Below are 20,030 nucleotides of genomic sequence, written 5' to 3'. Positions count from 1 at the left end.
TTTCATAGTTTGTCACCCTATTTCCCCAAGTCTTCCCAGCTCCATGGAGCAGTTCAGACTTTCCCTGCCAAGCTGTACCGCTCTGTTTCTCCAGCTGCACAGTGAAAAGCATCAATTACCGCACTGTTTCCTCAACACTGCTGATTTTAACCCAGCATCTTTTCCAGTTGTCACTCTCCAAGACAGTCTGCAATAGCATTTCAAGGACAAGACTCCGGGAAGCAAGCAACTTGTAAGAAGCCGGGAGCCAGGCCAAGCTGTGCCATACCTTTACAAGTATTACCTGCTTTTACAGGACAGCTACAAAATGCTTTTCAAAAGGAACCCATTTCCCTTAGCACCAGTCCCACAGGCAAGGGATATACATGCCGAAGTACTCTTCTAGCCAGATGATGTGCAATTTGCAGCAAGCCAAGGCCTCGTAGGCATATGACACTAATATAGTCAGTTCACTATCAAGTCCAGAAGTAGAATGGTCATTCTTTATACTCTTTATACTTTATACTCCCTACCCCAAAAAGGACAGGCCAAACCAGAGAATTTTAAACAGCTGGCTTTGGTAAGCATTCCACTCCTTCTAAGAAAGGAGCCATAAGTCTTTGGATTACAGATGTTAGTTACTGCACACCTGCACAGTAATGTACCTAAAATCCAATGCAGTGGGCTAGAGGTGTAATTGCAAAACTCAGCAGCCAGGAAAAAATCTCCCCTCCCTCTGACTCACTCCTGTCTCAAAGGACTGAGTTGGTTGTATTGCAGCTGTCTCTGCAGAAGGCCAGGTCGAATTCCTGCACACGGTTCTCTGGCTGCCAACTGCATCGAGACAGATGCTACAGGTGCATGGTACCGTCGTGCAGTGCAGCAACTGAAGGTCTCTGTTCAGCACTTAAAGCTTTCTCACACCAAGTCATTCCAGAGGGTGGGAAATAAATGTCAGAGCATTCGAAAAGTCGGGTCTGCAGAAGCAGCAAGGGAGATGTCACAGCACTCCCCATCAAAAGCATCACATCAGCAGCCTCAGCTCAAGCATGGCCTTACTTCAGAAAATCACATCAGAAGTTTGAGGCTCTCGTTTTAATCTGGCCTAACGTAAGCACAAGCAAAAGGATTTTGAAAAAGCTGCAAGATAACTTGTGAGTGTTGACAGGATGTCTGACGTTGGCTATTTCCCCACCTTTACTGCTATTTGTGTCATATTTAGTCTGTCTCCAATTCACAGTAAGAACTTCTAAATCTGGGGCTCATCCAAGTGTGCCTGGAAATATCCTATGAATATTTTTAAAACCCTCAGCACTTCAATCTTTAGCTATCCATCTGCTAATGAACACAAGAAGTCACTGCTAACTGCCTACAGGTGGCATCAATGCTCTGCACTGCAATCAGCACTAGTGCTGACAGCATGCAGGAACACCCAGCTTGCACAGCAAGCACACCACTGGAGGAAGACAACACAGCCCTCCTGCGATCAGTTATAATAGTGCCCAACAAAGGAATAATTTGGAAAACAAACCTTCCTCTGTGTCCCACTAGAAAGAGTGCTTCCCCTCCAAGTCTTATGTCAGCTAATATATGCTGAAACATAATTACTAAGCAGGCCAGAACAAAAGGCCCAGGCACCAATGTCTTGCAAGCTAACCCTGATTTCTGGTATCTCACTGAACTGCCCAGAAAAGTTTCCACCAAAGCTTGGAGAAATCAGTGTTTGTTGTTCTGGGTTTAACAAGAGAACACCTGAGGTGAGAACCCAAACTTCTAATGGCGTGCTAAGAGCAGCTCAGCTGTGCCATGGAATGGGAGGGAATACAAGGTGGCAGATGAGGATGGGCTGCATGAAACAGATCCAGGCAGCAGAAGAAAACAAAAAGACGAAACAAAAAAAAAAAACAGACAAGGAAGGAGTAAAGGTGTTACACACAAAGAGCCAAGCAGGGCGTACTCAGAAATCGGGTCCTCCTGCCACCAGGCTTGAAGGTCACTCTCTCAGATGCACAGTTAAACTTCGCACAGCCTGTGAGAAAACAAAAACGGGAAGAACAGAGGAAGGAGAGGAGAAGAGACAGAACACCACTACAAGATGTTAGCAACTTGAGGTTGGAAGGGTGAAATGCATTAACATGGCACACAAGAATAAGCCTCAAAAGAGTGGACCAAAGAGTACACAGACAACATACGGAGTGGAGAGACTTGCCTTCAACAGCTGCAGACATTAGGCCAAGTTTGCTGGGTTAATCTCCAGTACATAACCCAACAATAGGGTTTCAATCAATAGGAAAGCCAAATGCCAGCAAACTTATCTAACTGTAAAAGATACTGTACAACTCTGGATGGAGGGAGATGAAAGTAGCTCCAAAACACTTGAAACAGTTCATTAAAAAAAATCTCTAGAGAAAATTCTTCCAAAAAGTTCATTTCTGTTTTCCATTTGTACTTCTCCAATTTCAAGAAAAAGTCATTTGATTTGATGCATTCAATCAGTCTATGGTAAAGCTTTTCAGTAAGATAATAAAAAATGGGAGCAGAAAAAATGGGAGCAACTAAGTTCACAGAAGTAAAAGAATCCCCTTAATGAGTGGCAAGGAAAAAAAAACCTTCCCAAATAAATCAGGGCTGAGTGAGAAATGCTTTGATAACATACTAACTAATTACAAGCCATTCTCAACTTGAGTAAAATTAACAATTTTTTATTCCTACACTCTTATCCAGCATATCTCTAACCCTTAATGCACAATATGGGCCTCTTTCTTTTTATTTCTTTTATCGTTAACAGAAACAGCCAAAGCAGTTAAATCTAAAAGGACTAAGTCTTCTTAAGTTTCCTACCATTTCAATCATCTCTTAACACCAAAGCTGTTCTGCCCCTTCCTCAGTCTCACTTCACATTTGCACACACCTCCCCCCCAGCTCCTTCTCATCTGTCTCCTCCTCATCCTTCCAGCCAACACCTTTTCCCCCAGGTCAGAAGAATATTGCTTGCTGCCACCACACTGCATTCTTTGTGTCCTTCTTAGTGTTTTCATTAGGGCAGATGGGGCCATATGCTATATATTCACTACCTCAACACTCTCAACATGCCTTACTTATGTGAGAAGCTAGAAAATTAGTTGCAAAAAAAAAGTCATCAGTGTCCATGCATATGGGTTAAATTCCCTGTCTGTTTCACAATATGTATTAAATACCAAGTGTCATCAAGCTGACCATTCTCTCACCAGCAGCAAAGGTGCAAGACTGGATGCTAAGTCCGTTTGAAGTCTTACCTTGGCCTGGTGCAGAAAGGCTTGGTACCGAAAGGGCACCGTCACTGGTAAAGGCAGAGTAGAGATTTTCGCTAGAAGGTGAAGGTTTGAGGGGCTGTAACAGATGGTTCTGTCCAGTCTCTGGCACGCTACCAGGAGGATGAAGAGTTTGCTGTGGGGGTAAGACTGATGGTGCACTCTGAGCGGATAGATTGCCTATAGGAAGAACAAAGGCAAAACACACTGAATATTTCAGTTTCGTCAAGTCATTTTCTAAGCTTTTGTCATTGTTTCCAAGTGAGAGGAAAAAAGAAACAACAGAGGAAAGTATGAGTGAGCTATTTTGTTAGTAATGCAGAAAGAAAAGCAGGGACAGGTTGTGGGGGGAAGGATATCACCATCTGGACAAGCATGACACTCCCAGAGAGAGAGAGGTGCAGGGACTACAGCAGTTTTGACATGGGGCCGGCCCTCCAATGCTGTTTACTCAGTGCTACAGGATTTGAGGGACGTATACAATTACGCAGCAAGGATCTGACAACTGTCACAGAACTATTTTCCAATTTATTATAAATACTGTTTTAATGAGAAAGGAAGCCTTGACAATTGAAACTTTCAATTTGGTAAGTATAAAGAATTGTGACTGGAGATGAGTGACAAGACTGGTCCCACTCTCCAAAATCATTTTCAGGAGAAAATAACAACAGTTCGTGAAAAAAAAAATCGCTGGTACAGTAAATTTACACTTATTTACACTTTTCATTCTGGATACGGGGGATTCCCAGTCCTCTTAACCAAAGACATATCACTAATATAAAAAAGAAAATCTCAATTTGATAACTGCTCTTACAAAACTACATGATATACTTTCTGTATGTTTCAGTAGATTGCAAAAGCTACAAGCAAGACTATCAACTAGCAAAAGCAATATAAGACTTCATAGTCCAGACAGCAGAGGAACTTGGTGGGAGAAGGAGAGACAGGAGAGAAGGGGGTGGACAAATCACATCCATCTGAAAGTGACAGACAGCACCATGTCAGTACTATCTTACCTAGAAAAAATGTAGAAAGCCTTACCTGATAGCTGAGGGCTCTTATTTCCCTGGGAACTGCTACGGCTGGACTTGCTGCCTTTTCCTTTAGTGGGTCGTCTTCTCCTTCCTGAAAGGGGTGCAGCTGGGGGAATAATTACTGCAGGCGGGACCTTTCCTAATTTTGTGTACAGTGATTCAATCTCCTGCTTCTGGCGACTCTGCAGCTCCTGGATCTCTTTAAGGTGCCTGACAAGTAACAAAAGAGTATGACTTAAAAAAAAAAAATGTATGCATGTGTGCATACAATACTTCCCAGTTTGTTTGGTCAAACTTCCATTAACGTTCAAGAACAGAGGAAATAAATCCCTTCCACAAATAACCACTGAATGCATACGGCAGAAGGCCTGTCTTTTTCTATTGTGCTTTAACGCTGACTAGAATTCCAATACAAAGCTCCCAGTGCTGTATCATAAAACCAGAATAAACAGATGTACAAACAAGAACATACAGCTACCATAGAAGATCAAACCATACATCATAAATGTTGCAGGAACAGTTAGATTACTCATTTTATGGGCCTTGGAGGCCATACATTTGTATTGCACCATTCTTTTCAGATCAGAGCAGTTGCCAGCTGTTCTAAAAAGCCAGCTTTCAATATAAATTAGGAGGTCATATTCCTTGATTTCTGAGTTTTTTCTTCTAAATCTACAGGGATTATTCAGGAAAAGGAGAACAAATACCAGAAATGCATATTAGAAATGCCGAGTTGTGTGTCATTTTCAAGTGACACCAATATTTCTACTAACTACTGAATTTCAGTCCTATGCAAAAACTTCCATGCATCTGCATAGATTTACCCAGTGTGGCAATCAATCTATATATAAACACATGCAACAAGATTACAGGTTATAATATTAAGCATAGCAAGTGCCCATTGTTTGGAACGTGTTAGTTCCCGCTAAAGGATTTTACTTTCCATATAAACACCAGCAATGGGACCTGATGTTTAGCAAAGGTTTAGTGTTTTAAAGAAGTCTACCTTTTTTCTTTGTGAAAAGTAGAGTCCAGAGGACATGAAAAGATATTCATATTAATCATCTGCTACACGTTTCATACACACACAAGACAAAACAAAGCCTTACTTCTCCCGTAATCGACGGAGTTCCAATTTCAAGTCTTCATCTTCAATATCCGACTCGTTGTCACTGCTCATGTAGGAAGAATTGAATGAGTTGCTAAGGCTCTGAACAGGGAGGCTGATCTTTGACCCCATGGGCTGGAGAGAGTCTGGGCTCCCTGAGCCGTCATCCACGTCCTTAGCCATTCCACTCAAGAAGGCGGCCTCCAGCTCAGAGGATGGACCATTCAAATGTGGGGACTGCCTTAACTCCAACTCTTTCTTAGGAGCTGCGGCCGAAGAAGCAACTTGTTCCAAGTCCACGGAGAGAGGAAGAGTCATTGGCTCTTTCTCTGCACAGGTGACCTCGTCCTGAGTCTTTGACACTGAAAAGCGCCCCACCTGATCCGTTGTTGTTGTTACCTGAAAGCGTCCAACCTTCGTTGGCTGACCAACATCTACTGGCAACTGCAGCACAGGAACTGGCTGAGGAACACCACCTCCCACATCCACAGAAGAGTCAGTGACAGTCTCACTTTTCCGACTGCCAGCCTGCTTTACCAGTGTACTCTCTGGACTACTGCCAGAAAGAGGCGAAGAATCAGAGGAGGTGGTTTCAAATTGCACCGGCTTAGTTTCAGGTTTGTCACTCTCTTTTAGTACATCATCCACTGCCACAGATACCTAGAACAGAAATGTCATCACACAGATCTTCTTAGCTCTTCCTCAACATGATGCTCTTATTTATCTTAAATACTTATAATCATATGGGGGGAAAAATAACTAGTTTCCCCGGAATGCCACAAAGCAAGCTTCTTCCCTTCTAGTAACACATGACCACACAAAATAGCAGTTCTAGATAGGCTGGATGATTAACTGCCCAAAATCCCAACAGATTCAGAGGGGACTTGCATCACAGTCAGGACTTCCGTCACATAAAGGCCAAGGCCAACAGATATGCAATTAATCCTTGACATGACGAAACGCTGGATTCACAAACTAGACTTTTTATAATCTAATGCAATCCCTGCCAAGAATAAGAACAGTATCTGCACAAAACCCTTCGATCACAAGCTCATTATGGGTATTTTCTCCCGATAGGAAAGCCTTCCAAGAGGCACACTGAGCTGGCACTAGGTAGTAACTGCTCAGTGAGGATTCCATACCAACAACTACATCAGTTTAACATCTCCCACCTGAAATCGTCCCATCTTAAGAACACCAGCTCCTGCTGCAGCAGCCATGCCACTGCTCTCTCCACCACACGATGCTGAAGCTAAGAAAAAGGAGAATGGGATTGAGAAGAAAATTAGCAACAAGCTATTTACACTTCAACATTTCAAACTCAACTATCAGCTGAGTATTTACGTCATGCTTTTGGATTCATGGAACCTGATCTCTTTTCTCAGCTTTGCCATACAGAATTTTAAATTTGCATTTTGATATTAAGTATTTTTCTATGAAGTTTCCCTGTGCAGTAAACTTGCCAAAAGTGCACTTTCTGATTGCAGTAAGAAAGCATACTGATTTCTAAAAAGGATGTGAAGTAGCCAAAGAATCAAGAACAACTGAAATTTATATAAGAACACACTTATTTTTAGTTCAGTACCCACAGTGACTACCTAAATTTCAAATGCTGAAGATAATTTCTTAATAGAAAAATGGTACGTTAAAGAAATGCTACGAACGACATTTACTCAAAGCAGTCTGAAGTCTGCAGAGCTGGATCCTTATACGTTGGCTCCTAATTTTATTGTTGTTTGCGCTGGCAGCATAAGGTTACAAAGAAGCTGAGAAATAGCATTCTATATTTAAACTAATTCTATTGGACAGCTTGCTGTGTTTATTCAGCAACTTCCCAGTTCGTTTACTTTCACCATCTAAACTTCACCAGGCAAAAAACATTCATTTTCTAGCAGTAGAATGACTTCTATGGTATCGTTACCTACCGGCATACTATAATGGGACTATTTACTATTGTTTTTATTAGCTTTTGAAGGTTTGTCATTAAACGTGAGGCACATGCAATTTTAATATTATTTACTAAATTAACCAGAAATAATGTTAGTATCACATTAGTGGTTTCTTTTTTTAAAAAATGAAGTTTTTTTGGTTTTGTTTTTTAATTGAGATGAGTAGGAGAATACTGATTGGAAAGCCTCAGGCTACTTTTGCAGTTTGGGTTGTTTGATTCTACCCCCTAACTCCATCCCCAACAATAAAAGTCATTTAGATTTGAAAGTCATTGATCATCCAGTATGCAGTTGCTGATCATCTAGCCATTCTTCAGCTGTTCTAAAGCAGCCAGAAGAATCTTTTTTGTTACCGTGTTTCTTTAATTTCTAGTTAATACCAATTTCTCTAACTAACTAGAAATAAAACGGTGATTAGGAGGAGATATCTTACATGCAGAACAGCATGACAACACGAAACTTCTTACTGTTACTGCAAAGAATATAACGAAACAGAAAGCAGTTCCTTCAAATCCTGAAGCTGTACCTCAGAAGCATACTGGACATTCTTTGCAAGTCTTAATTTATTATTTTGGTCAGCTTCGAATACTAAATAATTTATTATAATATGCATGCATCATTCCCCTCTCTTCATCTACAATGGAAAAGTTCAGTTTAGCTACAAAAACTAATACAATTCTTAAGGAATTGTCATCGTATGACGACTATATCCTTTCAAATTGCTAGTCTGTTCAATTCTGTTATTATATCTCTGTGCTAAGAAACCACCTGAAATAACAAAGGCTGTCTTACCTTCTTTCAGAGACTGTGCTGCTGTGGACACCAGCCCGGTAACCGTTGTAGATGCCACTGAGGGCACAGACTACAAGTTCAAGGGAGGAAATAAAAATAAACTTATGAGAATCACAGTCTGATTGAACCCTTAACAAATCCACCATATTGCATATTACTGAATCTTTTAGTTCCATCAGGGCTACAGAATAACCCATGATAGGACTAATGCAAGATCTTTTAATCTGCAAGACAAGCAACACCAGCAAATTTTGCATGCCTTACAACCCAAGGCTGTCAGCAGTACCTCCCTTTTTACTCTGCAGAAGTAATGCGTAAGTAGCCACCTGGAGATCATAACGTTAACCACTATCATTGTTTTGTATCAAACTTCTACTATAGCCGTGAGCATTCAGATCCACACGTTTAACAGCCCTCCCAAATTTAGACTGACATAGCACATACTGCTTCTTTAACACCCTCTTTCCCCTTATCCCATAGTCACTTCCCCTTCTATTTCAGTGATATTAATGACTTTGCCAAAAAGCTGTTAAGAACTAACACCAAAACCAGCCTCAAGAAATACCGTATCTATCGTAATCTATGGATTTTCCCTATTTTGTTTGACTCAGTCTTGCAAGCTGAAAGATGACTCTTCCTTTTTATTTTTAAAAGTCTATGGACTAGTATAATGATATTAAAGGCAGTGATCTAAGTGCATGAACTTGAGAAAACACTGACGTTACTCAGGACTATTAACTGCTACCATTGCAAACGTACACAGGCAGGAGCAGATGTCACTGGAACCGTCTCTGGACTAAGGGTTCTTCTCAGCTTAGCATCCAGATCTTCCAGTGGCTGCTGGGACTGATGAGAGAGGAAAAAAGTAAGTAGGTGTCCCAGCTCAAGAGAAAAACATGTCACATTTCAGAAAACAGCCGTATTTAATATGAAAGTAGTCAGTACAGCTTCTATATTTCTACCACGTTCTGTTCCTGTATGCTCACATTTCACATTTATAGCACAGTAAGACTGGGAACAATTTAAGCAATATATTTGGTAAAAATAGAAAAAGAAATGTTAACAGGAACTTCTGTTTTTCCTGAAGACAGATGTTTGCATTCTTCCCTTAAGAATTTTGTAAAGATGCTGTAATCAAAATACTTAACAGATAGGCAGGCTAATTTAATTCAGTGATACTGTAAAAATGACATTTTGTCTGAAATACTGTATAGTTCTCTGCACTCATGCTTACAGGAAGAGATTTGATTCAAGTAAACAAATGAGGAGCTGAGATATCAGAACAATCAGGAGATAAAGATTTCTTTATGAAATAATAGTAGCAAAATGAAGCTTGAAAGAATATTCTAAATACACCTTAAAAAGGCTCTTTTTATTCCTTATTAAGGAATTATTCCTTAAGGAATAAAAAGAACGGGTATTTAAGACTGAGGAACAAACTGTCCTAGACTAGTCTTGGGATGACACACATTTGAACTGCAAATTAGGAATCTGATACTAAGGAAAAAAAAATAGTGTAATGAGCTATTGACAGAATCAGTAAGGAAGGCAAGCCTGGCTATTCCAAGACAAGTCCGTAATTTTCCAGACAGTTATTGTGTGACAGCAGCAAATGCTCTTCACAGTCAACTAGATTTGATCCAGTAAGTCTTCTCCAATTCTGTCTCACACTCCTAGACAGGCTTTAGAGTTCAAATGAGAGGTGAAATTAGGTCACCTGTTTGCAAAGGACAAGCAAGAGATCTCTACTTGTACCTTTTTACCACAGACCCTACCAGAAAGACCTATGACAAACCTCAGGAAGCCTTTTGGAGTAGTCCTGTGGTTTGAGTCACTGAAGTGGCTACAACTGCTTTGAGTTTGGGCAAATGATTACTAAGATACCCAGTTCCAAACAATGACCAAAAAACTACTGTGAACTTAATGGGACTTATTTTTAACCAACTGCTTTCAGATCCATTTGCTAGCATTGCTTGTGGTAAGAACACCTAAGGATTGTCACCAAATTGGCATCTCCTCTTCGGCAAAATCATACTTCAAAAAGAACTGGCTGACAGGCTCATAAAAAGCTTCTGCCTCGAGGTAGAGGGAAAAAAAAGTTGCTTGCTAACACTACCACCTCATAGCTCAACATAAGATGACCAGCTTCTCGCTCAGTTGGAGACATAAGATACCCATGCCTAATTACTCACATTCTGCTTGCTAGTGAGAATTACATAAAACAAAATACAGTAGCAGTCTCCTTTCTGTTACAGGTTTTGAGAGCAATGCCTTCACTTTCATAGTCTTCTTACATACAGAGAACAAGTATTTGCCTTCTTACACTGCATAATACTCTCCCAAGCAGTGGGCTGACCCTCATTGCTTTCAAAACACTGAAACATACTTTTTGGAGGGAAAAAAAAAAAAAGAAAACCAAAAAGTAACTCTGGACATGAAAGCCATCTGCAAGGACTCATTGATTAAAGCTGGACGTAGTACTGTCATTGATTTGCATGTGCTCCATCAGGAGGACTGAGAAGGTGACCGAGCAGGAAAAGATAGGGCGAGATGCCAATTTTCAGCATTTTGCAATTTAGGCCTTCTAGGCCGTTCCCATTCTAAACTCTAGGACATACTCTGTGCAAACTTGTCTGAGAGATCCCTGGGATCACAAAATAATTACATTTACTGGGAGAACTGAACAAGCTATTGAATAAAGACAGCTGCTGCACAGACAGCACTGAAGGAAAAAAAATGGAAAACGGAGGGACAATTAATGTCATAGCCAACAAAAAAACACACGAAAGCAGCTAACGCCCTGCTGTTCAACTCTATTCATGCCCTTGGAACCAGGGAATACCATATTTCTCACATTTGAAAGATAGAAATTAAAATCCAATTAAAAAAGTATCTTTGAAGATCAGAATCCTAATACATATAAATCTGTTTTTACAGTTTTAGTTATAGAATGAGTCATGATAGCTCATTAACCAAAGCTGCTTAACAGCTTAAATTATTTACGTTTTTCTAAAACTATTCCTTTGTATGATAGTCAATTTAAGTCTTTTCAGATAGAGAGGTTCTCACAGACTATTTTAAATCCCAAAAAGGAACAGCTTGCAAAGAACTAAAATGACCTTTACAGTTCATTTTAAATTCACTTCCATAGGTGAAACTTGAATTTGAGAGCTCTATTTCAAGAGATGAGAGGGAGACTGTTACCACAGTGTCAAGGAGCAGGACTTTATCAAGGTTAGCTCACAGTCTGCAATAAAATTCAGTGGTCAAGGAGATAAATCAGACCATGATGCTCAGAAATACTGTACAAGCCTTCATGTTGTAGTTATTTTATTGGAAATAAAAAATAAAATTTAAAAATATTTTTAAAAGTTAGTGAAAAATAATTATACTCATGACTTAAAAATAATCCCATTCTATGAAAGGACAGATTCCAGTTTAAGTGTAGCTTTAGGACACGTATTCAAGGACTATTCCCTGTGGACCAAAGCCACAGATGGAAGAGGTAAATACTATTCAAAGTATACATACATAGGTAGTGCTAAATTTACAACAAAATTACTTTGAACCTTAAGCAGGCACCACTAGGTACACACTGGAATGAAATATCGATCAAATAAAAATTGAATTTAAATTTAGGATCGTAATTTTCAAGTTGAATAGAGCTCTATAAAAAGCTGTCTGTTTATTCAGTCTTCTTTCTTTCAGAAGTAGCATATTGCCATCTCTTGATCTCATGGGTTTTGTCTGGTTATTTTTTCAGCCTTTCTTTGCATATTGAAGTGTATTCTTCCCATGTGACATTTCCTTGCACGACATTTAGAAGATCCATAAAACAATTTTGCCTTAATTTTTTTTCATCTATTTTTTTTCTTTTTTAAGGAAAAGTTTTTATCTTTTTTATCTTTGTGATCTTGAGTTGACCATCTGTTCAATTCACATATAAAACACTCAAGCTAACTGTTGCACACAAGGACAGAAACTGAATAATGTTAAGCCGCTGTTACATTTCAGCTCTTGTTTTGGTCTGGAGCTTCACAGACCTTTTACAACTCTGAAAACCTACTGAAATAAGTGTCTAGTAATAACTGCAAAAAAAATAAAAAATAAAACCAGGATTTCTCAAAGCCAGGAATTTTGTTTGTTTGTTTTTTTTTTTCATTAACATTTAATTACAGTATATAGCTATTTAGGGAAGCATCTTTTCATCGTAAGAAGAAAACAAGTTCAAGGTTATGCACGCACTCACCTGTGTTACACTTAAAAAATAAATTTAAGGTTCAGGTTAAAACAGTAAATAACTCCAAGCCTGATTCAATTGCTTCTGTACTTCAGACACTGCGTACAGCATCCCAAAGGGCGAGCTGTACCTCTAGTGCTGAAGCAACTCTGGCCACTGCTCCATTTACACAAAAGGGGTTACTCAGTCAAAAGAACAGAAAAACAGACATTAATAACATGCAATGGAGAGTTTAATCGAAACATGCTCTTTGAAAGAAAAAGAGGCAGATAAAAATCTGCTGAGTTGTGTAGCACCTGAGTTAGTGAAGGTCCCGGAAAAGGTGGCAGCGGCTCACTGGACGGAGTGCCAGCTGGAAGTTCAGAGCCTACTGGTAGCACCTAAGATGAAGAGGAAACGCGAGTCCATCAGACACGGCACAACAGGAGGATCAGACACCACGTTACAGTCAGTCGTGCTATATGACAGAGGCCTCTACATTTTTTCTGTGGAGACTTCCTTCCTGGAAAGTTAGCATCGAGTCCTTGGGGAGCTTTGTGACAGCTGAAGCGTGTGTGTCAGGGCTGGGAGGGTTGTCTGGTTTTGTTGTTTTAATTCAGGCTGCCTTTGACTGGCCACAATTACCAGTTGAAGCAAGCTGCTCTGCCCAGGAGCAGAGCATCTTGGCAATTGTATTTTCAAGTCTGCGAGAAATGCTACAACAATATTTCTTCATAAATAAAGCCTCTTGGAAACGCTTTTGGAAGGGTGCAGGAATGCACTCAACCTCCTCACAAAAGATGGCCCACTAACAACACCAAGCCATGTGCTGCTGGCAAGCTGTTCCAAGCAATGACTTGATCAGAACTGTCACATTTGAGGATGTCTCCACTTGTTGAAAGCCCATTCGAAAGTTTCTTACACCAGTCTCCTGATCCATTAGTGGCCTTGATCCTGAGGATATTGATCACCCACAGAAGATGACTAGGCCATGCAGCTGAATAAGGGGAAGTCATCCAGGTTACATGGAAGGGGTTAGAGAGACCGGAAAGGTTAGAATGAGGGATCAAAGCCTCCCAGCAAGGTCGGAGAGCACATTCCAGTTAGTTATGTCCATTGTTAGGGAAGTGGGAAGTCCTAGGAACTAAGCAACCCATTACACAATTTGCAATTCTTATTCTCAGCTGTAACCGTGAAGGTTTGTCTGTGACTCTGAAGTTTCAGAAACACAGGATAGCCTTATGAGTTACTGTGCTGGTCAGCCAGCTCCCCTTCTGTGACAGGAACACTGCTGGGTACATGTCACCAGCCCAAAGTCTGCTCTGGTCCTTGCAAACAGAACCAGTTCTCGCCTGCAGTCACGTTACCACAGCTTAACTAATAGTTCAGACTGCAGAAATAGCCGACCAGTGAGGATACCTGCCATAATTATCCACCCTTCCCCAAATGTTGGGGTAGGAACTTAGCCAAGTTGTACTACCTCAGCTTGTGTGTGTGCTATGAACATACACATGGGCATTACTGTTTCTGATGCATGTTGACTTGTTCAGCTGTGGTAAATTAATCACTTTGTTTATAAATAAGAGGCAAAACATACTTTAAATACATTTGTAAGACAACTCAAAACATATTTACCGTGCAGGTTAACAGGCTGACCATAAACAAAATCAAATGCCCCCCTTGCCCCCAGTTTAGCAAACCCCAGATAACTAAAGCATTAAGCTCCTTAAAAACAACACCAAGTGAAACTAAAGTTAAGTTTTGAAAAAAAAAAACAAAAAAAACCAAAAAAACAACAAACACAAAGTAATTTAGAAGTGAAAGACTCAGAAAGGAGCTAGTTTTCCTAGAACAGACATCAAAAACCCCAAATATTTATTACATTTAAATCCAAGCATTTTTAATTACAGGTTTGCAATTAGCAGGTTTCTAAATGTTCCCAACTGTTCCTGAACCAGAAACTAGGTTTTACAGTTTTTTAATCTTTTTTTAATTCTCAGCTGCATTTCAGTATAAATGCCTCTGTATCTAAATTTCTTCCCTAACTTCCTTGGCATTATTCATGCACCTCCACAGCAGAAATTTCCTAACTTTGCATATGAAAACAATCTAAAAGGGAAAGAAGTGCCCCACTGGGCAATAACACAATTTTGCTTAAAATGTAACTTCTGAGTCCAAGTTGGTGAATCATTTACAATTCAAGGCAAGTGTTATACGGACATGACCTCCACTAGGTAAGAGAAAAGATGCCATTTCTAGTATCTGCTGGGGTTCAGGAAAAAAACAGATGAGTCTCCACAGTCTTAGCTCCATTCATTCAGTATCCCCCTTTTACATCTCCATCTCTTACTTCTCCATTAAGTTTACTCCAGTGGGGTCTTGTTAAAGGTAGATTTAGAGGTCAACGTGTAACCCATGGGATAACTGTAGACTTATACTCTCAGTAGCATCAGTATGGTTTACTTAACCTTCAAGGAAGAAAATCCAAGGTAGGTAAATAGAATATGAATGCAGCTGAAAGTAGCATAGCAGAATCAATCAAATAGAAAGGGATTCCTAGAAAACTGTAACAAATAAAATAAGGAGAAATCTTGGAGAGGCTGGTGAAATTCTCAAAGGTTATTGCTATAGCAGCTATAAAATTCCCTCAGATCTCAAATTTTACATGTTAGTCTACTAACACACTATTATGATTAGCTGTAACTTCCTTATCCTATATAAAATTGATGAAATTATTTCACCAATTCTTTTCAGTGATCACATCTGGTTTCGTCTTAGAAAAATATCCATCTCTACACAGGAATGGTACCATATTCGTACCCCATCTGTCCCTTCACCTTTGTAAAAACAGCTGGGAAAGTAATAACATCAGCCTGGTTGGCAAAGCACAGGAGTTCTGCTCTCTACCTCACCCTAGAAACTTAATTTATTTATCATAGGGCAAGGCAAGAAGCCTTAAGTTTGTTTTCTGTTGCCTTGCTCCCCTGAACAGAGCATTCAAGATTCCCCAAGGGGGAAGTATTAATGATTCTACCGCTAGCAGAAAAATACAGCAGCATCAGTGCTTTACAGCATGGGAAAGAAGCCTCCAAGGACTTGGATGTGCTTCTCAGAGAAGCACAGAAACATAAAAAGGGAAAAAAAAATACGTTTTGGTTACGAAATCAGTGTTCAAAATTAGAGATAAATAAACTTAGATTTTCAAGTCCCAAGGAAGTACTGGCTCAAATAGTAAGGGAAGAAGCATTTTCTACATCTGCTACATACACAATCACAGAGGAAGTGGGAGGAAGCTGTATTAGTAAGAATACAAGGGAAAGACTGCTCATAAATGGAGATGGTAGGAGCATTAACTCAATTAGAATGCCTTGAACATTAACCAGCTTCAGGTCATTTGGGTAACTCTTAATAATGTGCTTTAACTTTTGGTTAGCCCTGAAGCGGTTGGGCAGTTGGACTCAATGATCTCTGTAAGTCTCTTCTAACTGAACTATTCTATTCTAATACCAAGGTTGGCTAAAGACAATGAAGTGTTGGTGAGTGGGAAAGAATGTTACAGAAACAGAAGTGCACATTAAGGCTTTTCTTCTGTTAAAAACCTGAATGCTTCTTCAACCATTAGCATGTAAGGTTTGAAAAGGAAAGAGCTAACAATGGTTTAAAATACTGAAATGCACTGGCAACAATTCATAAATGCCAGCCTAATTTGACATACCTACACTTCTGGTTAGTGAGCCAAGTAACAACTTCATGACATCTCAAGTTGTTACTATACAACGTAGCTCAACACTTTATGAAACAGTGTTTGCAGAGCACAATTCAGAAAAAAAAATGCTGTTTATGTTTCCAGATACTCTCATCTCTTCAAAATTTTTCAGAATCCTGTTTTCACAAATCTAGCATTTGGAAGAAAGAGACTATCAGACTATCCAGGCACTATGTAAGGAACAGAGGACTTAAAAAAAAAAAAAAAAAGCACTGTCAGGTTCATCCTTGCTTTCAAGGATCAGGCTAATGATAAGAAGCAAAGCTAAGCAATCACAACTACTTTATGAAACGTAACACCTCCCTTACTTGTTTTACTTATTATGGATAAAATAAAAACCTATTCAAAGCAAGATTCTCAAACTTCTATTTGGAAAAAGATAAACAAAAAAAACACACACTTCATGGTGCTTCACTCTTCATGGTAGGAGTAAGAAAAATGAACAGTGACATTTAATAGCTCAGACACGATATAGAATTGGACATTTGTTTCAGCATGAACAGAAGAAAACACCTCTTGGGACAAATAAAACAAGATGAAATTTTCCTTCTGATCTTATAACCAAAGACATACTTGTCTAAATAAACACTTTGCTGTAAAAAAAAAGGGATTCTGTTCAAAAAGGCTGTTTTCTACAATACTTGAATATTCACACAAACGTTGCATTTCTTACCGGTACCCTGCTAAGAGGGGGCTTCGAAGGAGAGGTGCCTGGTTTCACTGCTGCTGTTGCAATGCTGCTTGGTGCCGAAATATAGCTGACCGGGGTGATCACTTGCCCAGGGGTGGCAACTGGTGTCAGCACTGGCAAGCCAGTCGGTCCAAGAGGCAAACTGCTTGGAGGTATACAAGTGCTAACGGACGTCAGGGGTTTAGTTGGTGCCACAGCGGTGGTTGGTATCCCAGGAATAACAGTAGTTTCCATTATCAGCGATGTCTCCAGAGATACTGATGGATGTGCTGTTCCCACGTTACTGTGTTCACTGAAGAGAGACCGTAGCTTTTCTTCCAGGGTCTTTATATCGTCAATACCAGGTGCTTTAGACTGAGCATCAGCATCAGCCTCCATACAGTGAACGTGAGGTTGGTTGGGTAACGGAGCCGGCTGAGGCTGGCTGTGTATCAATGTTTGCTGTACTGCAGGCAAGTTAGTGACTGGCTGTGGTAAGACACCAGGTAAGGGAACCTGGGGCAACATAGGTGTTGCACCTGGAATCTGGGGCAGGACAGGTGTTGATGTAATTGCTGATGGGATGAGTAAGGGATGTATAACAGGCTGAGTGACGGAACCACAAACGCTTGTTGCTACAGAGGATGATAAAGGTGCAGAGACTGGGAGAGGTAAGCCAGCTGCACTGCAAAGCTGTGATTTATCTACAGGCTGCCCACTCTCAGGTAGTGACTGTGGAGCACTGACAACTGTTGTTTCTGCCAGACTGGAGACAGAGCCACTAGTACTAAGCTGAGGAAGCTGCAAAGCCACGTTCTGAGCCAGAGACAGGGCAACAGATGTCTGTGGTGCTGCTACACTACTCACAATTTGAGGAGCAGACTGAGATGTCACAGCTGGTGCAACGACACCGAGACCAGTGACACCAGCAACCTGGGTAGCCGGCAGTGCCAAAGAAGCCGGTGTGCTGATGCTGGGGGCGATGTCTGCAGTTACTGGCTGAGCAGGCTGGGACGTGACAGTTAAGGAGAAAGAAGCGGGGGCGCTCGCACTGGAAGCCACACCACTGGACTGCTGTCCAGACTGTGAGGCTGGAGGAGGGGAAACAGAGCTTGGCACACTTGCACTTGGCGCAACTCCAGCAGCTGCACTTTCTGAAGGCAAAGTAACAGAACCTGGAAGAGAAACACCTGTGCTAGAGGGAACAGATATTGAAGGAGCAGCTGCAGATGTGGGAGGTGCACCACTGCCTGCCATGGTAGAAAGCGCGGGTGGAAATGGTGGTATTGTTTGGTTGAACACTGGAGGAGCTGTACTAGGTCCTTCTGTCATCTGAGCATGCCCCATCTCAGAGAAAGCTTGCTGCAAGCTCAGTGATGATGCAGAGTGGGAGAGATTCATTCCAGGACCATGTAGCGGAGATGCAGCAACTGAAGGAATAGAAAAATATCAACACTGTAATGAATTTTGCTAAGTGAACTATCTCCTACTGCTAGACCAAGACCAAGCTTATCTCTCTGTGTAACTTAGAAAATATATATATAAATCCAGGAACAAATTAAAACCACTGAATTAAGGTTTCAGAGTCCTGCAGACAGCCCATCAACAATTTTTCCTGCAACAATCTTGCATATCATCATCCAGATTATAACCACTCCTTACCAGCCCAGTCATTTCCCTACTTCCAAGTACTTTAAGTGCTTAGGAGCTTGTCTGTTTAGTCAAATAAATTCAGTTTTGAAGAACAAGTCTTAGCCTTCACAGTTTAAGAGTTTAGATAACTTACCCATATCCGGAGTTTCTTTTGCTCCAGGAATAGCAGAGGTGAAAAATCCCTGTTCTTTTAACCGACTCTCAGGGACAGGGCTGACAATAAACCGTCTTCCTGCAGAATGGACAACCTGGGTAAAGGAGCTAGGAGGAACCCCTAAACAGAAAGAAGTTGGATATTCAGTGATACAGAGTTGCAACAAAATACATCACCTGCAATATGGAATGTGAACTCCATCATACAAAATAAAAACCTGGCTGCACCCATCCGCTGAAACAGAAAAAGGTAACTGTCGAAAAAAATCACAAAAGACTTACCTATTCTTTGTGGCATGGAAGATGTAGGATCTGGCTGTTTGAACTCTAATTTCTGTAAAGTAAGATAAAATTTAAAGTTCTATTCTGAAACAGAAACCCACAAGATAGTTCTTAAAATGCTAGCTTACTGAAATGTGGGCATTTAAGGTATACAGTGCCATGGACCCAAGCACCATTACCAGACCAGTAGAATTTTACCTAGACAAATGTCATCTACAGTGCTTTTATAACTTCTTGGTTTAGTGACTGTTAATGTAACAAATTGATCTAAGCATCTTTTTTTGTAACAGGCATTCCAGCCTGTTTCCTTAAACAATCCATAGGTAAATAAATGGATGTTTCAAAGTAGTTCTAGGTGGAAATAAGGCAGAGATTCAGGAAATGTCACCCCTTATGACTCCCAACAACCAGCTTCAATACTTGTGCTTTCCAATTGACCCATCCAATCTCTTAGTAGCTCACTGACCACAGAGGGCTTGAGTCCAAGCTCTCAGTGTTCATGGAGCCACAGAAGGGATTTTAGTGTCCTACCTTACAACAACCTCAAACCCAAGAATCCTCAGCATTTAATACTGTCTGCCTAGCAGACATTTGGTGAATTTCCTATTTGGAAATTCAGCACCTTCAGAAGCATTAGAACATGTCAAAAAACAATGGTTTAAGTTATTTATCTTTCTAAATGAATTTTAAGCTTCCATCCTGATCTGAAGCTCTGGTTATCTTTTCATTTCAATTTTAAGCTTTGATATTTCCCATGAAAGGATGTTTCAGTTCTAACTAGCTCTGCTCACAAAACCATACCACCCAAAACTGAAAAGGTGAATAGCTAAAGCAATCCATCTTTTACATACCTGCGACCCTGGAAAGAAGCCATCATCTTTTGTCCGCATACTCTCCAAACCCTGATCACCTTCTGGCTCCACACTTACATCCTCACTCAGCATTTCATCTGCTTTCTCAATGATCTCTCGCACCTGTTCTACAAATGAGTCTCTCTCAGTTGCTAAAATAAACTCATTCTGCACCTGTAAAGACAGCAAAAGAGCAATATTTTTTATTTATCACAATTTATTTCAGAACTATGTATTGAACATTGAGTGACCATAATTTAACTTTCAGTGTTACTGTTTGTCCT

The 20,030-nt window shown here is 40.4% G+C and overlaps 1 protein-coding gene across 17 annotated transcripts in view; it reads right to left on the bottom strand.

Moving 5' to 3' along the window:
• Nucleotides 1-20,030, bottom strand: part of WNK1 (WNK lysine deficient protein kinase 1) — a 106,229-nt gene that overhangs the window by 7,016 nt on the left and 79,183 nt on the right. For 7 of the 17 annotated variants that reach the window (XM_072039579.1, XM_027463429.3, XM_027463470.3 and 4 more), the window contains 12 exons: nt 19,747-19,920; nt 18,896-18,947; nt 18,594-18,734; nt 16,811-18,237; nt 12,689-12,772; nt 8,912-8,998; nt 8,153-8,222; nt 6,584-6,663; nt 5,413-6,071; nt 4,311-4,513; nt 3,255-3,449; nt 1,916-2,008 (listed from right to left, as the gene is read on the bottom strand). In XM_072039579.1, the coding sequence (XP_071895680.1) occupies nt 1,916-2,008; nt 3,255-3,449; nt 4,311-4,513; nt 5,413-6,071; nt 6,584-6,663; nt 8,153-8,222; nt 8,912-8,998; nt 12,689-12,772; nt 16,811-18,237; nt 18,594-18,734; nt 18,896-18,947; nt 19,747-19,920 (3,265 nt within the window). The remainder of the gene's footprint in view (nt 1-1,915; nt 2,009-3,254; nt 3,450-4,310; nt 4,514-5,412; nt 6,072-6,583; nt 6,664-8,152; nt 8,223-8,911; nt 8,999-12,688; nt 12,773-16,810; nt 18,238-18,593; nt 18,735-18,895; nt 18,948-19,746; nt 19,921-20,030) is intronic. The other 10 variants (XM_072039604.1, XM_072039622.1, XM_072039630.1 and 7 more) reach the window with 4 other exon arrangements.

The sequence above is a fragment of the Anas platyrhynchos genome, chromosome 1 (assembly GCF_047663525.1).
Source record: "Anas platyrhynchos isolate ZD024472 breed Pekin duck chromosome 1, IASCAAS_PekinDuck_T2T, whole genome shotgun sequence".
Taxonomy (NCBI): domain Eukaryota; kingdom Metazoa; phylum Chordata; class Aves; order Anseriformes; family Anatidae; genus Anas; species Anas platyrhynchos.
Note: the sequence above shows the minus strand (reverse complement) of the source record. Positions and strands in the feature narration are given on the sequence as shown.